The following is a 22,209-nucleotide window of genomic DNA, read 5'->3' on the forward strand; positions in this document are numbered from 1 at the left end:
GGAACACCTCTTTAGCATCGTCCAATATTCTGGACAATCGTTTAGGTTTGACATCTTTTGTACCGGAATCTACCGTTAGTGCTTTTAAGGAATGCCAGTCCATATTCATTTTCCTAATCCACTCCCGTCCCAGTAGTGGTGGACCTCCCTCAGGTAGCACATATAAGTCCATTCCTCGGCTTTCTTTGCCCTTGTGGACCACCTTTACCTCTATCTTCCCGATGGGGTATACTCTTTGCCCCATGTATGTTTTCAGTACAATCTCCGTATCCCGTAGGGGAATATGTGGGAATAACCTTTTGTAATCTTTCTTATTCATGACCGTCAATGCCGATCCAGTGTCCAATTCCATCTTCACTTGGACTCCTGCTATCTGAAGTGTGACCCAAATTGTTTGGAGGTCTGCTTCCTTACCAACATTGTGTACTCTTAGACTACCCAGTTCATTACTGCTGGAGTCTGAATCTGACTTCCGTTCGTTTGAACTGTTCTCTGTCACCTTTTGTACCTTTCTCTACTTTTCCTGCGGTGACTTTTTGTTGCTGGTCTTCTTTCCTGACCGGCATACTTTAGTTATGTGACCAAGCCTGCCACATTTTCTGCATTCCTGATTTTTGAACCAGCACTGGTTCTGATCGTGCGTTGTCTTTCCACAACGATAACATTTTACTGTACTCAAGACCATTTGATTGGTGCTGAGTTCCGGTGACCATAGCTGCATTTCTGCAGTGCTTCTCGCTGCGGCTTCGTGCGATGCTGCAATAGTGACGGCTTTATCAAGCGTAAGCTCATTCTCCTCAAGCAGTCACTTTTGTGTTCCTTCTTTTAACAATCCACACACAAATTTATCTCTCAGCGCATCTGCTAGTCCTGTTCCAAACTGACAGTACTTTGATAGCTTACGCAGTTCAATTAAAAATTCAGCGTTGCTTTCGTCTTTCAGCTGCGTTCTTCTGTAAAATTTAAATCGTTCCGCTATCATCAGCGGCATGGGGTTTAAATGATCTTTCAGGACAGTAACAATATTCGTGAAAGTCTGATCCGCCGGTTTATTTGGTGATAGAAGGTGCTTCAATAGCCCGTATGTCTTTGCCCCCATTGAGCTTAATAAGGTTAGTGCTTTCTCATCATTTGGTACCTTATTTGCTTTACAATACACTTCCATGCGTTCTACATACGTGGTCCAATCTTCGATATCGCTATCAAAGGTATTAATGCTCCCATGTTTAGGCATCCTTGCAATTTTTGTTTTCTCAAAATGGCGGCTTCCCGCGCTTGTCTTCTTCCCCCGCCTACTAAAATGGCGGCTTCCCGCGCTTGGCGGTCTTTCCCGCGCTCGTCTTCTTCCCCCCGCCGACTACAATGGCAGATTCCCGCGTTTGCCTTCTTCCCCCGCTGGCTGCAATGGCGAGTGCCTTGCTGCTGCCGTTCTCGCCTCCCCAGCGGTTCTCACTCCCCGACGCTGCTTTGCCTCGCAGCCCCGCTTGCAGCCCGGTCCTTTACACCGGCTGCATTTGAATTCTCCGCGGCTCTCGTGCCTTAAGCTTCTCAACTCCCCGACGCTGCTTTGCCTCGCAGCCCCGCTTGCAGCCCGGTCCTGTACCCCAGCTGCGTTTGAGTTCTCCGCGGCTCTCGAGCCTTAAGCTGCCCCAGTCGCTGCGCCTCTCGGCCTCGATTGCAGCCCGGCCCTTTCTACCGGCCGTGGTCGAGCTCTCCGCCCTTATTCCTCCGTTTTCCCTCCCCTACTCCACAGCCAACGCGGCCGACTTTCTGCTCGTGTCGCTGATCAGCTTACCCACCACCGTGGTAGAAGGGATGATCACTGCCTGTCGCTGATGGAGGGCTTCGTGGTCAGAATTCTTTTTCTTTTTAACCCGGGTTCTCGATGCCTCCCATGCGATGGTGCTCAGCAGGATGATGAGGGCGGATGCCTCTTCTCGACGCCCGTTCTGAGGACGAAGCTGCCTTGGATGTAAAACTGCCGCAGGGTAAGATCGGACTCGTCGCCACTGTTGAGTCTGTGTGTCCCAGTTATGTTTAGGATCAATCACTGGACACAGACAACAAGAATAACTTTTAACAGGTCTTTACTATTCGGAGGTCAGGGCTGAACTGCCCAGCAAATCCTTACACAACACTTATATACCGGTGTGGTCACCACCGGTATTACAGTATACAGCACCCAAGAGAAAGTAGTACATCTCTTAAAGTAGTTCTCTTAAGGTGGAACAGGTTACATACACCACAATTACCTCTCAGCCAAGTTTCCATCAGGGCCATGATGTCGATGCAATCATCCACAATAAGCTCATGGATGGCAAGGGCCTTGTTCACAAGTGAACGGACATTCTGGAGGGAGCTGCAGAGAGGGTTGGTGTTGGCTGCCCCACTGCCAGCATCCACAGGGTCAGTGCTGTGGGGGAGAACTCCCCTGCTCTTCTTCCAATAGTGCCATGGGATCTTTTACATACAGATGTCTCATCTGAAAGACGACACCTCCAACAGTGCGGCGCTCCCTCAGTACTGCCCCTCCAACAGTGCGGCGACCCCTCAGTACTGCCCCTCCAACAGTGCGGCGCTCCCTCAGTACTGCCCCTCCAACAGTGCGGCGACCCCTCAGTACTGCCCCTCTGACAGTGCAGCACTCCCTCAGTACTGCCCCTCCGGCAGTGCGGTGCTCCCTCAGTACTGCCCCTCCGACAGGGCGGTGCTCCCTCAGTACTGCCCCTCCGACAGTGTGGCGCTTCCTCAGTACTGCCCCTCCGACAGTGTGGCGCTTCCTCAGTACTGCCCCTCCGACAGTGCGGCGCTCCCCCAGTACTGCCCCTCCGACAGTGCGACGACCCCTCAGTACTGCCCCTCCGACAGTGCGGCGCTCCCTCAGTACTGCCCCTCCGACAGTGCGGCGCTCCCTCAGTACTGCCCCTCCGACAGTGCGGCGCTCCCTCAGTACTGCCCCTCCGACAGTGCGGCGCTCCCTCAGTACTGCCCCTCCGACAGTGCGGCGCTCCCTCAGTACTGCCCCTCCGACAGTGCGCCGCTCCCTCAGTACTGCCCCTCCGACAGTGCGGCGCTCCCTCAGTACTGCCCCTCCGACAGTGCGGCACTCCCTCAGTACTGCCCCTCCGACAGTGCGGCGCTCCCTCAGTACTGCCCCTCCGACAGTGCAGCGCTCCCTCAGTACTGCCCCTCCGACAGTACCAAGTGTCGGCCTGAATTATGGGCTCAAGTCTTTGGAGTGGGGCTTGACTCCCTGACCCTCTGACTCCGAGGTGAGGGTGCTGCCCACTGAGCCACGTCTGGAAGTTGTTGCACACTGAGTGTGTTATTACCCTCCCCCACCTACCTGTGTGACTTTCAGCTGGTGCTGCAGGTACATTCTGTCCATTCGACGGGTCCGTTGAATGTCTTCGTTCCTTTGCGTCTCAAAATACAGCACTTCCTTGAGGAACAGTTCCTGCAGTCCTGATTGGCTGATGGTGAGGTCAATCACTCTCACCTGCTTCAGGAATGTTGGATCCAGTTCTGGAAATATCAAGAAAAGGGAAATGAGGTTGTCAGCGTGAATTTCTGCGTTTCACTTCCTGTGACATTACCACAAGAGGTCTTGTTCTCCTTCGAACAGAGAAGGTTAAGGGGAGACCTAATCGAGGTAACCAAAAGTATGCGGGGTTTTGATAGAGCAAGTAGATCAGTAACCAGAGGTCACAGATTTAAAATCATTGGCTAGAGGACCAATGAGAATTCTTTTCACAGAGGGTTATGATCTGGAACGCACGACCTGAAAGTGATGGAATCAGACTCTTTCAACAGGCAATTGGTCATCGATTTGAAGAGAATTAATTTGCAGGGTTATGGGACTAATTGGAGAGCTCGCTCAAAGAGCCAGCACAGGAACGATGGGCCGAATGGCCTCCTTCAGTGCTGTGAGATTCTATGATTCTAAGTCCCTCATCCCTGGTACCATTCTAGTAAATCTCTGCTCTCGCTCCTGGGCCTTGACATCCTTCCTAAAGTCTGGTGCCCCAGAATTGGACACAATACTCCGGCCGTATTAGTCTCGGGTCCCATCGCAGTCGGTGCGAATCTGAAGTGGAGCAGCAGGGGGTGATGGTTGGTTTCATTGCCCCTCGGCCAAGGTGGCGGAGGGGGAAATCAGCCCCGGTTACTGACCCCGATGACTGTATGTGTGGATGTCAGGTGATGCCAGCACAGACTGACACAAGAACAGCGCGGGCTGGGTGCTGTGCGGAGCCTCCGTGCCAGCTGGAGTCAGTCCTGGAGGAGCAATATTCTACAATCTGAGTTAGAGGAGTCACAAGGATTGAGGGAGGTGGTGAGGAGCGTGGGGACGGGATAAGAACTGAATTAGGAGCAAGAGTCGGCCATACGGCCCCTCGAGCCTGCTCCGCCATTCAATGAGATCGTGGCTGATCGTCGACCTACATGTCCCATATCCTAGATTTACCTGATCCGCTTATCCTGAGGGGTAAGGAGGTGCTCAGGTACAGGCGGAACGTTGGCTTGACTTCAATCCGCTGCTTCCCAAAGGTTAGGTTCCAGGGGCCCAGGCCGCCCCACCGTGCCTGAACTCTCAGCAGCTTCTTTAAAATGGGAGTGAGAGGCCTTCGCTCAATGTGAGTCACCAAGACAGCGATTCCTGAAAGATATTTAAATAACTCCGTCACCAGAAATACTCGTTGAATTTACACCGGCACAGCCAGGAATCGCAAATCTGAATTCAGTCAGTCGAGACTGCACTTTCAGTCCTGTAATCCCCGCTCCGTACCTCCCCCTGTAATCCCCGCTCCGTATCACTCCCTGTAATCCCCGCTCCGTATCACTCCCTGTAATCCCCGCTCCGTATCACTCCCTGTAATCCCCGCTCCGTATCACTCCCTGTAATCCCCGCTCCGTACCTCCCCCTGTAATCCCCGCTCCGTATCACTCCCTGTAATCCCCGCTCCGTATCACTCCCTGTAATCCCCGCTCCATATCTCCCCCTGTAATCCCCGCTCCGTATCTGCCCCTGTAATCCCCGCTCCGTATCTGCCCCTGTAATCCCCGCTCCGTATCGCCCCCTGTAATCCCCGCTCCGTATCTCCCCCTGTAATCCCTGCTCCGTATCTGCCCCTGTAATCCCCGCTCCGTATCTGCCCCTGTAATCCCCACTCCGTATCGCCCCCTGTAATCCCCGCTCCATATCTCCCCCTGTAATCCCCGCTCCATATCTCCCCCTGTAATCCCCGCTCCGTATCGCCCCCTGTAATCCCCGCTCCGTATCACTCCCTGTAATCCCCGCTCCGTATCACTCCCTGTAATCCCCGCTCCGTACCTCCCCCTGTAATCCCCGCTCCGTACCTCCCCCTGTAATCCCCGCTCCGTATCTGCCCCTGTAATCCCCGCTCCGTATCTGCCCCTGTAATCCCCGCTCCGTATCGCCCCCTGTAATCCCCGCTCCATATCTCCCCCTGTAATCCCCGCTCCATATCTCCCCCTGTAATCCCCGCTCCGTATCGCCCCCTGTAATCCCCGCTCCGTATCTCCCCCTGTAATCCCCGCTCCGTATCTGCCCCTGTAATCCCCGCTCCATATCTCCCCCTGTAATCCCCGCTCCGTATCTCCCCCTGTAATCCCCGCTCCGTATCTCCCCCTGTAATCCCCTCGACTCCGTATCTCCCCCTGTAATCCCCTCGACTCCGTATCTGCCCCTGTAATCCCCGCTCCGTATCGCCCCCTGTAATCCCCGCTCCGTATCGCCCCCTGTAATCCCCGCTCCATATCTCCCCCTGTAATCCCCGCTCCGTATCGCCTCCTGTAATCCCCGCTCCGTATCGCCCCCTGTAATCCCCGCTCCGTATCTCCCCCTGTAATCCCCGCTCCGTATCTGCCCCTGTAATCCCCGCTCCATATCTCCCCCTGTAATCCCCGCTCCGTATCTCCCCCTGTAATCCCCGCTCCGTATCTGCCCCTGTAATCCCCGCTCCGTATCTCCCCCTGTAATCCCCTCGACTCCGTATCTCCCCCTGTAATCCCCTCGACTCCGTATCTGCCCCTGTAATCCCCGCTCCGTATCTGCCCCTGTAATCCCCGCTCCGTATCTCCCCCTGTAATCCCCGCTCCGTATCGCCCCCTGTAATCCCCGCTCCGTATCGCCCCCTGTAATCCCCTCGACTCCGTATCGCCCCCTGTAATCCCCGCTCCGTATCGCCCCCTGTAATCCCCGCTCCGTATCTGCCCCTGTAATCCCCGCTCCGTATCGCCCCCTGTAATCCCCGCTCCGTATCGCCCCCTGTAATCCCCGCTCCGTATCGCCCCCTGTAATCCCCGCTCCGTATCGCCCCCTGTAATCCCCGCTCCGTATCGCCCCCTGTAATCCCCGCTCCGTATCGCCCCCTGTAATCCCCGCTCCGTATCTTCCCCTGTAATCCCCGCTCCGTATCGCCCCCTGTAATCCCCGCTCCGTATCGCCCCCTGTAATCCCCGCTCCGTATCACTCCCTGTAATCCCCGCTCCGTATCTCCCCCTGTAATCCCCGCTCCGTATCTGCCCCTGTAATCCCCGCTCCGTATCGCTCCCTGTAATCCCCACTCCGTATCGCCCTCTGTAATCCCCGCTCCGTATCGCCCCCTGTAATCCCCGCTCCGTATCGCCCCCCTGTAATCCCCGCTCCGTATCTCCCCCTGTAATCCCCGCTCCGTATCGCCCCCTGTAATCCCCGCTCAGTATCGCCCCCTGTAATCCCCGCTCCGTATCGCCCCCTGTGATCCCCGCTCCGTATCGCCCCCTGTGTCAGCCATGGCTCAGTGGGTATCGCCCTCGCCTGTGAGTCAGAACGTTGTGGGTTCGAGTCCCTCTCCAGAGGTTTGAACACAAAAATCTATGCTGACACTCCGTGCAGTACTGAGGGAGTGCCGCACTGTCGAAGGTGCCGTCTTTCAGGTGAGATGTTAAACCGAGGCCCCGCCTGCTCTCTCAGGATCCCCTGGCACTATTTCGAAGAGCAGGTGAGTTCTTCCCCGCTGTCCTGGGGCCAATATTTATCCCTCAACCAACATCACTAAAACAGATTATCTGGTTATTATCACATTGCTGTTTGTGGGAGCTTGCTGTGCACATATTGGCTGTAAAGCACTTTGGGATGTCTGGTGGTCGCGAAAGGCGCTATAGAAATGCAAGTCTTTCCCATTCCATATCTCGCCCTGTAATACTCTTCAGCCCCATTCCATTTAATCCCATATCTTCCATCTGTGAGCGTCAGTCCAGTTCAATAATCTGCTGATGGGGTGCCGGCCGCCCCTGCCTCTCAGCATTTGGAGGCGATGGACTGAGGTTAAGTGCTGAGCTCGTGTTGTCCCCACTATCTCACCGTTGAAGGCTGCAGTCAGCAGAATGTGGTCCAGGTTCTCGGTGGTGATGCAGTGGACCCAAATGTTATTGGGCGGTTCCTCTGTTATCGACTCAGGAACCCAGTCAATCTCTCCGTCCTCCTCGGGACTGATGCCGTCCAGTATGTCGCCTGGAGTTTTGTCTGTTGCAGATTCCAACGCTGTGCTGCTGCTGGATTCTTCCTCTTTGACCAAAGGGTTTTCGGCTAAATTGGCAACAAAATGACTCGCGTTTTATCAGTGTAATATCACCCAGAGTGAGACACTTTTATAACAAAATGCATTTGTAGAGAAATATCTTTATAATAAACCTTTGTTAAATGGTGCTGCTCCATAATATAATCTTTAAGAAACCCTATGATCAATACCCTTTATAATGCAAAACACCAATAAATGTCCTTTTACATTGACATCCCTTTATAATCACCCTACAAGTGAACCCAAAGAAGCTCTGTTATAATGTCATTACCTAGCGACTCGAGCAGATAAATCGCAGAATACATTCAATTTTGGGAAATATAATGATGGGTATATAATCAAATAAAAAATTACATAGGGCTAACTTCAATGGGATGCGAAAGCATCTAGCCAGGGTAAAATGGAACCAAAGACTGACAGGAAAAACTGTAACGGGACAATGGGTGATCTTTAAGGAGGAGATGTTCCAAGTACAGGCTCGGTACATTCCAACAAGAGGGAAGGGTAAGGGAACTAAAGCAAGGGCTCCTTGGATGACGAGGGAGATTGAGAAGGTGATGAAACAAAAAAAGAGGGTGTATTATGCATGTCAGGTGAATTCTTCAAGGGAGAACCAGACCAAATACAATAAGTTGAGAGGGGAAGTGAAGATGAAAATAAGATTGGCAAAGAGAGAATATGAGAGTAGAATGGCGGTTAACATAAAAGGGAACCCAAAAATCTTCTACCGACATGTAAACAGTAAGCGGGTAGTAAGAGGCGGGGTGGGGCCTATTAGAGACAAAGAAGGTGATATATGCTTAGAGACGCAGGGCAAGGCTAGAATACTCAATGAGTACTTTGTATCGGTGTTTACTAAGGAGGTGGATGCTGACAAAATATTGGTAGAAGCAATGGAAGGGGTGAAAATTGATAGACAGAATGTACTAGAACGGCTGGGTATGCTTAGAGTGGACAAGTCGCCTGGTCCAGATGGCTTGCATCCCAGGTTGCTGAGGGAACTGGGGGAGGAGATAGTGGAAGGGCTTGCCATAATTTTCCAATCTTCCCTAGGTGCGGGGGAGGTGCCTGAGGATTGGAAAGTGGCAAATGTGACACCATTGTTCAAGAAAGGGTGTAAGGACAATCCTAGTAACTACAGGCCGGTCAGTTTAACATCAGTGGTGGGTAAAGTTTTAGAAACAATAATCAAGGAAAAAATTAACGGGCATTTGGAGAGGTTTAAGTTAATTAAGGAGAGCCAACACGGATTTGTAAAAGGCAGATCATGTTTGACTAATCTAATTTAATTTTTTGATGAAGTAACAGAGAGGATTGATGAAGGGAATGCAACGGATGTTGTCTACATGGATTTTCGGAAGGCGTTTGACAAAGTACCACATAGAAGGCTGGTTAACAAAATTGAGGCTCATGGAATAGGTGGGTCAGTGGCAGCTTGGATAAGGAATTGGTTTAAGGACAGAAAACAGCGAGTTGTGGTAAATGGCTGTTTTTCAGACTGGAGGATGGTAGACAGTGGTGTTCCCCAAGGGTCAGTGCTGGGACCACTGCTTTTTTTGATATAATGCCCTGGATATTGGAATACAGAGTAAAATTTCTAAATTTGTCCATGACACCAAATTTGGGGGTGTGGTAAACAGTGATGATGATACCAATCGACTGCAACAGGACATAGAAAGGCTAGCAGAATGGGCAGACAAGTGGCAGATGGAATTTAATACAGAGAAGTGTGAGGTGATGCATTTTGGCAGAAGGAACAGGGAGAGGCAATATACACTTAATGGCACAGTTTTAAAGAGTGTGCAGGGACAGAGGGACCTGGGAGTTAATGTGCATAGGTCCCTGAAGGTGGCAGGACATATTGAGAGAGTGGTTAGCAAAGCATATGGGATCTTGGGCTTCATAAATAGAGGTATTGAGTACAAAAGTAGAGAAGTTATGCTGAACCTTTATAAAGCGCTGGTTAGGCCACAACTGGAGTATTGCGTCCAGTTCTGGTCACCACATTTTAGGAAGGATGTGAAGGCCCTTGAGAGGGTGCAGAGGAGATTTACCAGAATGGTTCCGGGGATGGGGGATCTTAGCTGCAAGGACAGGTTGGAGAAGCTGGATTTGTTTTCATTAGAGCAAAGGAGGTTGAGGGGTGATTTGATAGAGGTGTACAAGATTATGACGGGTTTGGATAGGCTAGACGGGGAAAGGCTGTTCCCACTAGTTGATGGTACAAGGACTAGGGGACACAGATTTAAGGTTTTGGGCAAGAGATACAGGGGGGACGTGAGGAAAACTTTTTTACGCAGCGAGTGGTGAGGACCTGGAACTCGCTGCCGACGGAAGCGGTGGAAGCGGAGACACTCAATGTTTTCAAGGGGAGACTGGATAGGCACTTGAGGGAAATAAACTTGCAGGGCTACGGGGATAGAGTGGGGGAATGGGACTGACTGGATTGCTCCACAGAGAGCCGGCACGGACTCAATGGGCCGAATGGTCTCCTTCTGTGCTCTTATGACTCTATGGCCTAGAAATTCAGTGGCGCCCTGTTTGGGGTGCCAGCCTTGCCAGGGCGCCGGAAGTATTGCCCCGGAAGGAGTCACAGCCGCCTGCCGCAAATTCATTTTCAGCGCCCCAGAGGGAAGCGCAGCGCTACTCGAGGCGCCCCGCATCCCTCTTGGGGCGCTGCAACTGAAGATCACAGCGCAACGTGCCACAGTGCCACACGCTGTGGCATGGCGCGCTGCGGTACTGCAGGCCTTCCTCCCCTTCTTAAAGGGGAGGGGCCTGCTGCAGCGCGCTCGAAGAGCCGGCAAAAGAGCCCGGCACCGAGAAGAAGTGCCGGGCTCTTGGGACACAGTCGGCACTCGGGGGGGGGGGGGGCTCAGGAGGCCGGGGACGGCGGCGCGGAGAGGTGCTGGCAGGCGGCCAGCAAAAAAAATGGCCGCCCGCACCTCAGCGCCTCTACCGCCGCAGGTAGGCCCCCCTGAACCGGTCGCAAATTGCGACCGGCGTTAAAGCGGGGGCGCTACTAAATTTCACGATCGGGGCGGTAGCGGGGCGCTGCGCACACCGATGACGTCATCGGTAGCGACGCAGCGCTAACGGCTAGCGCCGCCATTAGCGTCCCACTAAATTTAGCGGGAGGCGTGGCCAGTGGCGTACAACCCACTAAGTGCCCTCTTTGGGCGCTAACGGGTGGCGCAGCCCACCGAATTTCTAGGCCTATGACTCTAAAATTGTCCAGTAACCCCTGGGTTAGAGAGAGGGGGAATGAGCCTGACTAACCTCACTGCCCAGCCGCTGCCCTGGTGCCTCCCACTCTCATCAGTAGCGAGTATGGACGGGTAACTCAGCGGTCACGGCTCTGCCCGAACCCGCCATAGGTCACCGCACGGGGAGTAATCAGCTGAACAGGCACAAACCGGGGGCTGCTCTGTCAGGCTCAATGGCTGGCTGCGTCTGGACGCTGAACACTGGAAGTGTAGGGTTGCCATTGGAAACGCACATGGATGGAATGGAATGGAAACGGGTCCAGAGAATTACAGAGCAATCAAGTGGTACTGAGAGTGTGTGAAGCACAGTGAGCGCACGGGGAGTATCCTGTCCTGTGGTACTGAGAGTGTGTGAAGCACAGTGAGTGCACGGGGAGTATCCTGTCCTGTGGTACTGAGAGTGTGTGAAGCACAGTGAGCGCACGGGGAGTATCCTGTCCTGTGGTACTGAGAGTGTGTGAAGCACAGGGAGTGCACGGGGAGTATCCTGTCCTGTGGTATTGAGAGTGTGTGAAGCACAGTGAGCGCACGGGGAGTATCCTGTCCTGTGGTACTGAGAGTGTGTGAAGCACAGGGAGCGCACGGGGAGTATCCTGTCCTGTGGTACTGAGAGTGTGTGAAGCACAGTGAGCGCACGGGGAGTATCCTGTCCTGTGGTACTGAGAGTGTGTGAAGCACAGTGAGTGCACGGGGAGTATCCTGTCCTGTGGTACTGAGAGTGTGTGAAGCACAGTGAGTGCACGGGGAGTATCCTGTCCTGTGGTACTGAGAGTGTGTGAAGCACAGTGAGCGCACGGGGAGTATCCTGTCCTGTGGTACTGAGAGTGTGTGAAGCACAGGGAGTGCACGGGGAGTATCCTGTCCTGTGGTACTGAGAGTGTGTGAAGCACAGGGAGTGCACGGGGAGTATCCTGTCCTGTGGTACTGAGAGTGTGTGAAGCACAGTGAGCGCACGGGGAGTATCCTGTCCTGTGGTACTGAGAGTGTGTGAAGCACAGTGAGCGCACGGGGAGTATCCTGTCCTGTGGTACTGAGAGTGTGTGAAGCACAGTGAGCGCACGGGGAGTATCCTGTCCTGTGGTACTGAGTGTGAAGCACAGTGAGCGCACGGGGAGTATCCTGTCCTGTGGTACTGAGTGTGAAGCACAGTGAGCGCACGGGGAGTATCCTGTCCTGTGGTACTGAGAGTGTGTGAAGCACAGTGAGCGCACGGGGAGTATCCTGTCCTGTGGTACTGAGAGTGTGTGAAGCACAGTGAGCGCACGGGGAGTATCCTGTCCTGTGGTACTGAGAGTGTGTGAAGCACAGTGAGCGCACGGGGAGTATCCTGTCCTGTGGTACTGAGAGTGTGTGAAGCACAGTGAGTGCACGGGGAGTACCCTGTCCTGTGGTACTGAGAGTGTGTGAAGCACAGTGAGCGCACGGGGAGTATCCTGTCCTGTGGTACTGAGAGTGTGTGAAGCACAGTGAGTGCACGGGGAGTATCCTGTCCTGTGGTACTGAGAGTGTGTGAAGCACAGTGAGCGCACGGGGAGTATCCTGTCCTGTGGTACTGAGAGTGTGTGAAGCACAGTGAGTGCACGGGGAGTACCCTGTCCTGTGGTACTGAGAGTGTGTGAAGCACAGTGAGCGCACGGGGAGTATCCTGTCCTGTGGTACTGAGAGTGTGTGAAGCACAGTGAGTGCACGGGGAGTATCCTGTCCTGTGGTACTGAGAGTGTGTGAAGCACAGTGAGTGCACGGGGAGTATCCTGTCCTGTGGTACTGAGAGTGTGTGAAGCACAGGGAGCGCACGGGGAGTATCCTGTCCTGCTGTGCTGTATGTGCGCAGACAACACATTAAAGAGAATCAGGTTGGACAGAGTAAGAGTGCACACTGGACAAAGGAGAACATTGCAGGGCTAAGGGGAAAGAGCAGCGAAGTGGGATTAATGGGCCACATGATTCTGTGGAGCACGGAGAGGCTGATAATCGAACATTCCTTCCCGCGTCGGCCCACTGGAGCCCAGACAGGGAGAGTGGGTAAAGACCCTTTACCCAACCACTATTGCTCCAACCCCCACACCCAAGGAATGATTCAAGTTATAGTTTAGAAGAGGCTATTTGACCTATCTCATCAACAACATTTCTTTTGGCAATTCATTCTCGGGATGTGGGCGTTGCTGGCGAGGCCGGTATTTATTGCCCATTCCTAGATACCCTGAGAAGGTGGTGGTGGGCCTTCATCCTGAACCACTGGTAGTGGGTTTGACACAACAGAGTGGCCACTTCAGAGGGAGTCAACCACCTTGGTGTGGGACTGGAGTCACCTATAGGCCCAGCCCGGGTCAGGACGGCAGGCTTCCTTCCCTAAAGGATGTCAGTGAACCAGTTGGGTTTTTACGACACTCCGACAGATTCATGGTCACTTTTACTGAGACCAGATTTTTATTTCCAGATTTATTTTAAACAGAATTCGAATTCACAAACTACCCCAGTGGGATTCGACTCAGGTTCTCTGGATTACTATTTTATGACATCACCACTCCACTAATGTACCCCTTATTGGGGCTGGATGAATCTATTGAATGGGATAGAGAGATTAGTTAAATAAGGTTCTCTTGCATGAGAGAGAGACGCAGGACAGTGTACAGATGTTGGACTGTTGCTGCAGTGTGTGTGAGTGAGAGAGTGTGTGTGAGAGAGTGTGTGTGAGAGTGAGTGAGTGTGTGTGTGTGAGTGTTTGTGTGAGAGAGAGTGTGTGTGTGTGTGTGAGAGAGGGTGAGAGTGTGTGTGTTTGTGTGTGTGTGTGTTGTAGTGTATGTGCCCTGAAGAAGGAACTATATTCTGCAGCCCCTGTATACTGCAGTACCAGTAGTGACCACCCCGGTATATAAGCCTGTGTAGTAACTTTGTATAGTAGTTCCAGTTTTGTCTCCATTCAGTAAACACCTGTTATAACCAACTTCTGCAGTCCGTGTCTCAATTACACACGGACATTACATTGGCGACGAACAGATCCGAACTTACCTACAGTTCTGCACCACCTCACGGGGATCCATCCCTGAAGCGAAGTTATTGGAGGTCGAGGCCAGAAGGAAGAAATCAATAAAGAAAAAAAACAAACAGAAGAAACGGGCGTCGACCGTGGGCAACCGCCTCTGATTCATCGAATTCGAAGATTTGCAGGAGAGGCTGTCGAGAGCTGGGCATCGTTCTCCAGTCTATGGTGTTCCAGCTAATCGGGCTGGTGGCAGGTAGTACACTGATCCTTCCTGGGCTGCGGCGGGCTAGAGCTCGATCGGGTGGCTTTTCAACGGGGCCGAGCAGCGTTGTCGGGAAGAGGAGAGAGAGAGAGAGGGTGGAGCACACAGGGCGCGGCCGGTGCTACGAAGCCGGGCAGCGTACAGACCCAAGAAGAGGGAGGAAAGTGTCCCATAGGGTCTGCTCTGATGACGGAACAGTAATTAAAATAAAAGAAAAAGAAATTAGAAGCGCAGAAAGCCGCGAGGAGCTGCAGTTTGCCACGGGGACCGCGGAGAGCGGCGTTGGCAGCAGCGCAGGGGGAAGCGCGCGAAGACCATAGGGCGTCGCCATCAAGGCATAAAAATGCCAGCAACAGCGCTGGCAGCAGCGGAAAAGGCAGAAAGCGCAGGAGGCGCCATCTTAATCCAGCGGGGAAGAAGGCAAAGCGCGGGAGGCGCCATCTTAGATCTCCAAGATGCCGAAGACTGGCAATATCACTGCCTTCGATAATGCAATAGAAGACTGGACCACGTATATGGAAAGAGTCGAAGTATATTGCAAGGCAAATGAAGTAGCCGATGAGAAAAAGGCATCGGTACTACTAAACTTAATGGGCGCAAGAACGTACGGCCTATTGCGGAACCTGATCACTCCAGTCAAACCGATGGCGAAGAGTTTTAACGAAATTGTTGATATCCTACAGGAACACCTAAATCCTACACTGCTGCTGATAACAGAAAGATTTAAATTCCACAAGAGAAATCAGCATAAAGATGAGAGCAATGCTGATTACCTTACGGAACTACGCAAGCTATCAAAGCACTGCCAGTTCGGAGCAGGACTGGCAGATACACTGCGGGACAAATTTGTCTGTGGACTCCTCAGTGAAGGAACCCAGAAGAGGTTATTCTCAGAGAAAGAGCTGACGCTAGATAAGGCTTTCAGCGTGGCAGTATCGTACGAAGCAGCAGCAAGGGGAGCTGCAGAAATACAGCAAAAGCCACAGGAATACAGCACCCATGAAATGACACGGGGATTTGAAAAATGTTATCGCTGCGGCAGAACAACCCATGACCAGAAGGACTGCTGGTCCAAGGACAAAACATGCAGGCAATGCGGAAAGATGGGACACATTGCACGAGTTTGCAGGTCCGGGAAGAAGACTAACAACAACAAAAAGACTGCTAAGGAAAAGTACAGGAACGTACAAAAGGTGACGGACAGTAGTTCCGAAGACCAGAAGAGCGATAGTGAATCCGGGAACAAGAGACTAAGCTGTCTCAAACTACACAACGTAATCGCAAAAGAGGATCACCGAACCATTTGGGTCACCCTCACGATAGCAGGGTCCCAAGTCAAAATGGAATTGGATACAGGATCAGCCCTGACCGTCATGAATCGACAAGACTACGAGCGGCTATTCTCACACATACCCTTGAAAGACACATCCATTGTCTTGAAGACGTATACGGGGCAGAAAGTATACCCCAGAGGGAAAATAAGGGTGCCTGTCGAATACAACGGCAAGGAAATACAGAAATTGTATCTGTACATACTGCAAGATGGTGGACCACAGTTATTGCGACGTGAATGGATCAGGAAGATAAGTTTAGACTGGCACTCCATTCAGGCACTGACTGTGGCTGGTAAAAAGGATGACGACGTCACACCTGGACGATTGTCAAAAATCTTAGCTAACGCTAAAGAGGTATTTCAACAAGGCCTGGGAACTCTTAAAGGCGTAACCGCCTCGATAAAAATAGAAGAGAATGCAATTCCCAAGTTTTTCAAAGCAAGACCGGTACCGTATGTGTTAAGTATGTGTATTGTATTGAACAATTAACACAAAGACTTAAACGTATAACTCAAACAGGTCTTTACTGGTTGGAGGTAGGGACTATACATAGGTCTTTACTTCATGCCCACAGGCGGGAACTGAGGGGGATCAGTACCCACAGTACTATTTATACCCCTATGGCCAGGAGTGGTACTGCGTATCACTACGCCCAACAAGTAGTGCAGTCCTGTCCATAGGTTCAAAGTAGCACACATATTACATACACAACATTCCTCCCTTCCTAGCTTTACAGTCATCTCCCCATTTAACATAACGTAATAACATATATACATATATAACTTCAGGTTTACATAACAGAATAACATAGATACATAGATAACTTCATGTCAAAACAGATCACAGATTCAGTCTCTGCGGAAAACAGTTCACAGATTCAATCTCTGTGGTGGAGTCGGTTCACGTTGCTGGAGTGACTCATTCAATAGTCCTTCCATGGATTTAACAGTTTGAACTTCCGAACTGAATTGGCTCCGTTCGGAGGGACCACGTGTGTGATCTGGTAGAGGTGATAATGGTTCAGATGGGTCATCTTCTGTTTTTACTTTTCCTTTTCTGCTTCTTGGAGACTCTCTGGGCTCCATTGTCAGCTGCCACAGCTGCCAGCTGCATGCGCAGTTCCTCCTTCTCTTCCTCCTGTTTCCGTCGTAGAGCCAGCTTCTCCCGATGTTCCGTAGACTTTTGGTGCTCCTCCATGATTTCTGCACTTTGGGAGTCGAAGTTACAAGCTGGGCAGGACAGGACATCGTAATATTCGGTGTCGTCCTGAGCTAGACCAGTGAGAGGGTCGTCTATTTCCTCCATACCCAGCTGGACGTTAGCCAGCTCTTGTTCCAAATCCAGACATCTTTCCTGAAGAGACTTCTTCATGTGTACCTCTGCATCCAGCTTTTTCTGGGCTTTCAGCAAGTCGTTTACTAGTGACCTCATTTGTGATTTTAATACTTCAACTTCCTTTGGAGATTGATTGATCGGACTATGCAATCCCTCTACCGGAGCAGCTGTTTCAGCGGTCTGTTGTTCTACGTTGACGTGAGTCAGCGTACTTTTGGCATCCAAGGGCTGCTCTGTTGCAGTCATCTCAGTCTGTGTTGCCACCTCAGCTCTTCCAATAACCTTTGAGAGCTCCGAACCCCTTTCGTTTGAATATTGAAGTTCATGTTCAAGTTTTTCCCATTTCAGAGTCCTGTCCTTCAGCATATGCAGGAGTTGGCTGACCGTTAACTCCTCTGACATCAGACGTTTTGTGTGCTCCTGCTCCATTTTCTCCATCAGCTGCTTCTGTTGTCTTTCCAGATTCTCCAACTCTATATCAAAGAACTCTTTCGTTGCATTCAACTCTTGCTCAAAACGGCGAAGCATTTGTTCTAATTGCTGTTGTAGTTTGAAATGGAGTTGAGTTCGAGCCCGGTGTCCCTCAGAAATGGGCACATCAGTAGACTTGCCAGACTCAGAATCCACAGTTAAACTATGTTGTTGTTGCTCAGTGGAATTCTGTGCTGAAACTTTGTCTTTTGCACCTGAGTTGGGCTTACCATCATCCGTTCCAGAGTCTGGGCCGACTATCTTCACCGAGTTCTCACTCGTTATTGTTTGTAGGAAATGCCAGTCCATATTCATTTTCCTAATCCACTCCCGTCCTAGTAGTGGAGGACCTCCTTCAGATATCACATATAAGTCCATTATTTGACTGTCTTCGCCCTTGTGGACCACTGCAACCTCTATTTTCCCGATGGGGTACACTCTTTGCCCCGTGTATGTTTTCAATATAATCCCCGTATCCTGTAGGGGAATATGTTGGAATAACTTTCCGTAATCTTTCTTATTTATGACCGTCAATGCCGATCCAGTGTCCAATTCCAGTTTTACTTGGACTCCTTCTATCTGAAGAGTGACCCAAATTGTCTGGAGGTCTGCACCCTTACCAGCGTTGAGTACTCTTAAGCTAGCCAGTTCATTACAGCTTAAGCTAGCCAGTTCATTACAGCTTAAGCTAGCCAGTTCATTACTGCTAGCGTCTGAATCGGACTCCTGTTCGGTCACCTTGTGTACCTTTGCGTATTTTCCTTGCGGTGACTTCTTGTTGCTGGTCTTCTTCCCTGACCTGCATACTCTAGCTATATGTCCAAGCCTACCACAAGTTCTACATTCTTGGTTTTTAAACCAACACTGGTTCTGATCATGCGTTGTCTTTCCACAACGATAACATTTGCCAGAACTCACACCCAATTTGTGTGCACTGAGCTCCGGTGACCGTAGCTGCATTACTGCCGTGCCTCTCGCTGCGGCTTCGTGTGCTGCTGCCATAGTGACCGCCTTCTCAAGCATCAGCTCATTCTCCTCGAGCAGTCGCTTTTGTGTATCCTGTTTAAATAAACCACACACAAATTTGTCTCGAAGTGCCTCTGTCAGTCCCGTTCCAAACTGGCAATATTTCGCTAATTTACGCAATTCCAGCAAATAATCAGCATTGCTTTCATGCTGTAGCTGCCTTCTGTCGTAAAATTTAAATCGTTCCGCTAGCATCAGCGGCGTGGGGTTTAGATGATCTTTCAGGACAGTAACAATCTCATCGAACGTCTTATCCGCCGGTTCATCTGGTGATAACAGGTGTTTCAATTGCCCGTATGTCTTCGCACCCATTAAATTTAATAATGTTAGTGCTTTATCAGCCTCACGAATTTTATTGGCCTTACAATAATTTTTAACTCGTTCAACATATATGGCCCAATCTTCGATGTCACTATCAAAGTTGCTAATATTCCCGTGTTTAGGCATTGTAGTACTTTATCAGATTTGCAATTTCTCAGATTTTTTTTTTTACTGTTATCCAAGATGGCGGCTTCCCGCTCTTGCCGTCGTCCTCCGCCCACAAAATGGCGGTTTTCCCGCTTCTGCCTTCTTCCCCAGCGGTTTTCCCGCGAAAAATGGCGGCTTTCCCGCGCTTCTCGCTCTCCCCGCCCACTTCAATGGCGGTTTTCCCGCGCTTCTCGTCGCTGACTTTCAGCCCGACTGCGGCTCTTATCTCCTGTGCGATCGCTGGTGCGCCGCCCGCCCGAAACGGTTCTCAGCCCTTATCACCGGTGCGATCGCTGGCCCGCTAAGCGCCTCCCGCTTGAAGCGGCTCCCGGCCTCTGGCTCACCCGCTCGGCGGCTCTTGCTCGCTCCCTCCCGGGCTCTGGCTTACCCGCTCGGCGGCTCTTGCTTGCTCCCTCCCGGGCTCTGGCTTACCCGCTCGCGCCCTCCCGGGCTCTGGCTTACCCACGAGGTTATGGAGGCTTCAGGGTCCTAATGCCTGTCGCTTCCAGTCGCTGGAAGCTGTCAGGATTTCTGCTGCCCTTCAGTTTTCAGTGGGGTGTTGAGGATTGGAACCTCTCTTCAACGTCCTGTCTTTGGACGAAGCCGCTGTGGAATAACTGCCGCAGGGTTCGAACCGACTCGTCGCCAGTGTTAAGTATGTGTATTGTATTGAACAATTAACACAAAGACTTAAACGTATAACTCAAACAGGTCTTTACTGGTTGGAGGTAGGGACTATACATAGGTCTTTACTTCATGCCCACAGGCGGGAACTGAGGGGGATCAGTACCCACAGTACTATTTATACCCCTATGGCCAGGAGTGGTACTGCGTATCACTACGCCCAACAAGTAGTGCAGTCCTGTCCATAGGTTCAAAGTAGCACACATATTACATACACAACAGTATGCAATTTGCCCAGCCGTCGAGGCAGAGTTGGAGAATCTGGAGAATGCAGGCGTGTTATCTAAGGTAGACTGGAGCGAGTGGGCGACACCCATTGTTCCTGTCATGAAGAAAACGTTAAACAATAAGTCTGAGGAGCCAAGGAAGGTTCGCATCTGTGGGGACTTCAAGGTGACTGTGAACCCAGTCCTTCACACAGTACAGTATCCTCTTCCGAGGATAGAAGATATTTTTGCCTCACTATCTGGAGGGAAACGTTTTACAAAAATTGACCTAGCGCAAGCATATTTGCAGATGGAGGTTGAAGAATCCTCTAGGAAATATCTCACGATAAACACTCACAAAGGTCTTTACCAGTATAATCGACTGGTATTCGGAGTTGCATCAGCTCCGGCTATATGGCAAAGAGCGATGGAACAAGTCCTGCAAGGGATTCCGGGGACTCAGTGTTACTTGGACGACATCCTAGTGACAGGTGAAAATGACAGTGAACACCTTGCCAACCTAGAGCAGGTGCTCACTAGACTAAGAGAACATGGGCTACGAGCCAATCGCCCCAAGTGCGAGTTTTTTAAGAAACATATATCGTTTTGTGGTCACGTGATTGATGAAGAGGGGTTACATAAGTCCCCTGACAAAATTGAAGCGGTAGTTAAGGCTCCAGCGCCTGAAAATGTGTCGCAACTGAGGTCATTCCTCGGATTGGTGAATTACTACCATAAGTTTTTGCTGAATTTGTCCACAATTCTGCACCCACTGAACGCCCTGCTACAAACTAGAGTAGCATGGAAATGGAGCGATGAATGTAAGCGGGCCTTTCAGAAGTGTAAAGACCTGATCACTTCAAGAGAAGTATTGGCTCACTACAACCCATCACTACCGATAAGACTGGCGTGTGATGCGTCTCCCTACGGCATTGGAGCGGTACTATCACATAAATTCCTTGATGGTTCAGAGAGGCCGATAGCTTTTGCGTCACGCTCGTTAACTTCATCGAGCGTAACTACGCCCAGATTGACAGAGAGGCCCTCAGCCTGGTGTGGGGGGTGAAGAAGTTCAATCACTACCTGCACGGACAGAAATTTACTCTACTAACTGATCATCAACCTCTTGTCTCCATTTTCAACCCTCAGAAGGGCGTCCCGATAATGACAGCACAACGGCTACAGAGGTGGTCCCTTTTCCTAGGGGCACACCAATATGACATCGAGTACAAAGGAACTAAACAGCATGGGAATGCTGATGGATTGTTGCGCCTACCGTTGCCGATGGTGGAAGAAGCACCTGCAGTGGATCCTGTGGAGATATTCCACTCGACCATAGTTGAATGTCTACCTGTGACGAATGCAAACATAGAAAAGGAAACACGAAATGACCCGACACTCTCCAGGGTCTATGATTTAACGGTGAAGGGATGGCCAGCACATGGCGAACCACTGTTGCCAGCATTCTCGCCGAGAAGAGAACAGCTGTCAGTGTGCCGAGGAACCTTGATGTGTGGATCCAGAGTAGTAATTCCACCCAAATTGAAGGATAGAGTGCTCAATGAGCTTCATGAGGGTCATCTGGGAGGGGTAAAAATGAAGAACTTAGCCAGAGCGTTTGTGTGGTGGCCGGGAATCGATAGAGAAATCGAAGAGATGACCAAGAGCTGTACAGGATGCCAGAAGGTCCAAAACGCCCCACCACAAGCCCCTCTACATACATGGGAGTGGCCCTCATCTCCATGGCAAAGGGTACACATTGATTTTGCTGGTCCATTTATGGACTCGATGTTTTTAATTGCGGTGGATGCACATTCAAAGTGGCCAGAGGTAATAAAAATGTCCTCAACCACCACAGAAAAAATTATCACAGTCTTACAAACCATATTCACCAGAAATGGGCTGCCTGAACAGATTTGCTCCGACAATGGACCACAGTTTGTGTCTGAAGAGTTCCGGAGGTTCTTAAAGAACAATGGTGTTAAGCATTACACATCCGCCCCATATCATCCAGCGACCAATGGATTGGCTGAGAGGTTCGTTCAAACATTCAAGAAGGCTATCAAGGCAATGTGTAATGAAGACATACCCCTACAACACAAGGTGGATAACTTCTTGTTTGCCTACCGGAATGCGACACATGCGGTTACCAACCAAACTCCAGCCATGATGTTCTTCAATCGAAGACTAAGATGCCGCTTGGATTTGGTTAAGCCAAACATCAGAAGAGATGTGGAGAACAGGCAGTTTCAGAATATGAATGAAAGGCCAACCAGGAGTTTCAAGATAGGTCAACCAGTTTTGGCCCGGGACTACCGCACTGAGAAATGGCAGCCAGGAACGATCTGCACACGGCAAGGACCTCTAATGTATACCGTGGACGTTGGAGAGAGCATTGTAAGACGCCATGCTGACCAGATTCTAGAGTCACTGGAAAACGTCAAATCTACACCACGATCCTATACACCTGGTGATGAAACCGAAGTACCAATTGCATCTACCTCAGAATTGGTGATGTTAGAAGCAGACGAACCAAACAACGATGTTGATCCCGAATCAACTTTGCCAGAAGAACCTGATACCCCAAA

General features: G+C 51.0%; 1 protein-coding gene across 2 annotated transcripts in view; it reads right to left on the reverse strand.

The window, feature by feature from the left end:
- Positions 1-22,209, reverse strand: part of LOC147112203 (dynein heavy chain domain-containing protein 1-like) — a 181,202-nt gene that overhangs the window by 41,731 nt on the left and 117,262 nt on the right. For both annotated transcript variants that reach the window (XM_085999853.1, XM_085999852.1), the window contains exons 13-15: positions 7,370-7,594; positions 4,469-4,660; positions 3,347-3,525 (exon numbers count right to left, since the gene is read on the reverse strand). In XM_085999853.1, coding sequence (XP_085855979.1) covers positions 3,347-3,525; positions 4,469-4,660; positions 7,370-7,594 — 596 coding nt within the window. The remainder of the gene's footprint in view (positions 1-3,346; positions 3,526-4,468; positions 4,661-7,369; positions 7,595-22,209) is intronic.

Source organism: Somniosus microcephalus, chromosome 10, assembly GCF_052327205.1.
Source record: "Somniosus microcephalus isolate GS21.2 chromosome 10, FLI_Smic_1.0, whole genome shotgun sequence".
Taxonomy (NCBI): Eukaryota; Metazoa; Chordata; class Chondrichthyes; order Squaliformes; family Somniosidae; genus Somniosus; species Somniosus microcephalus.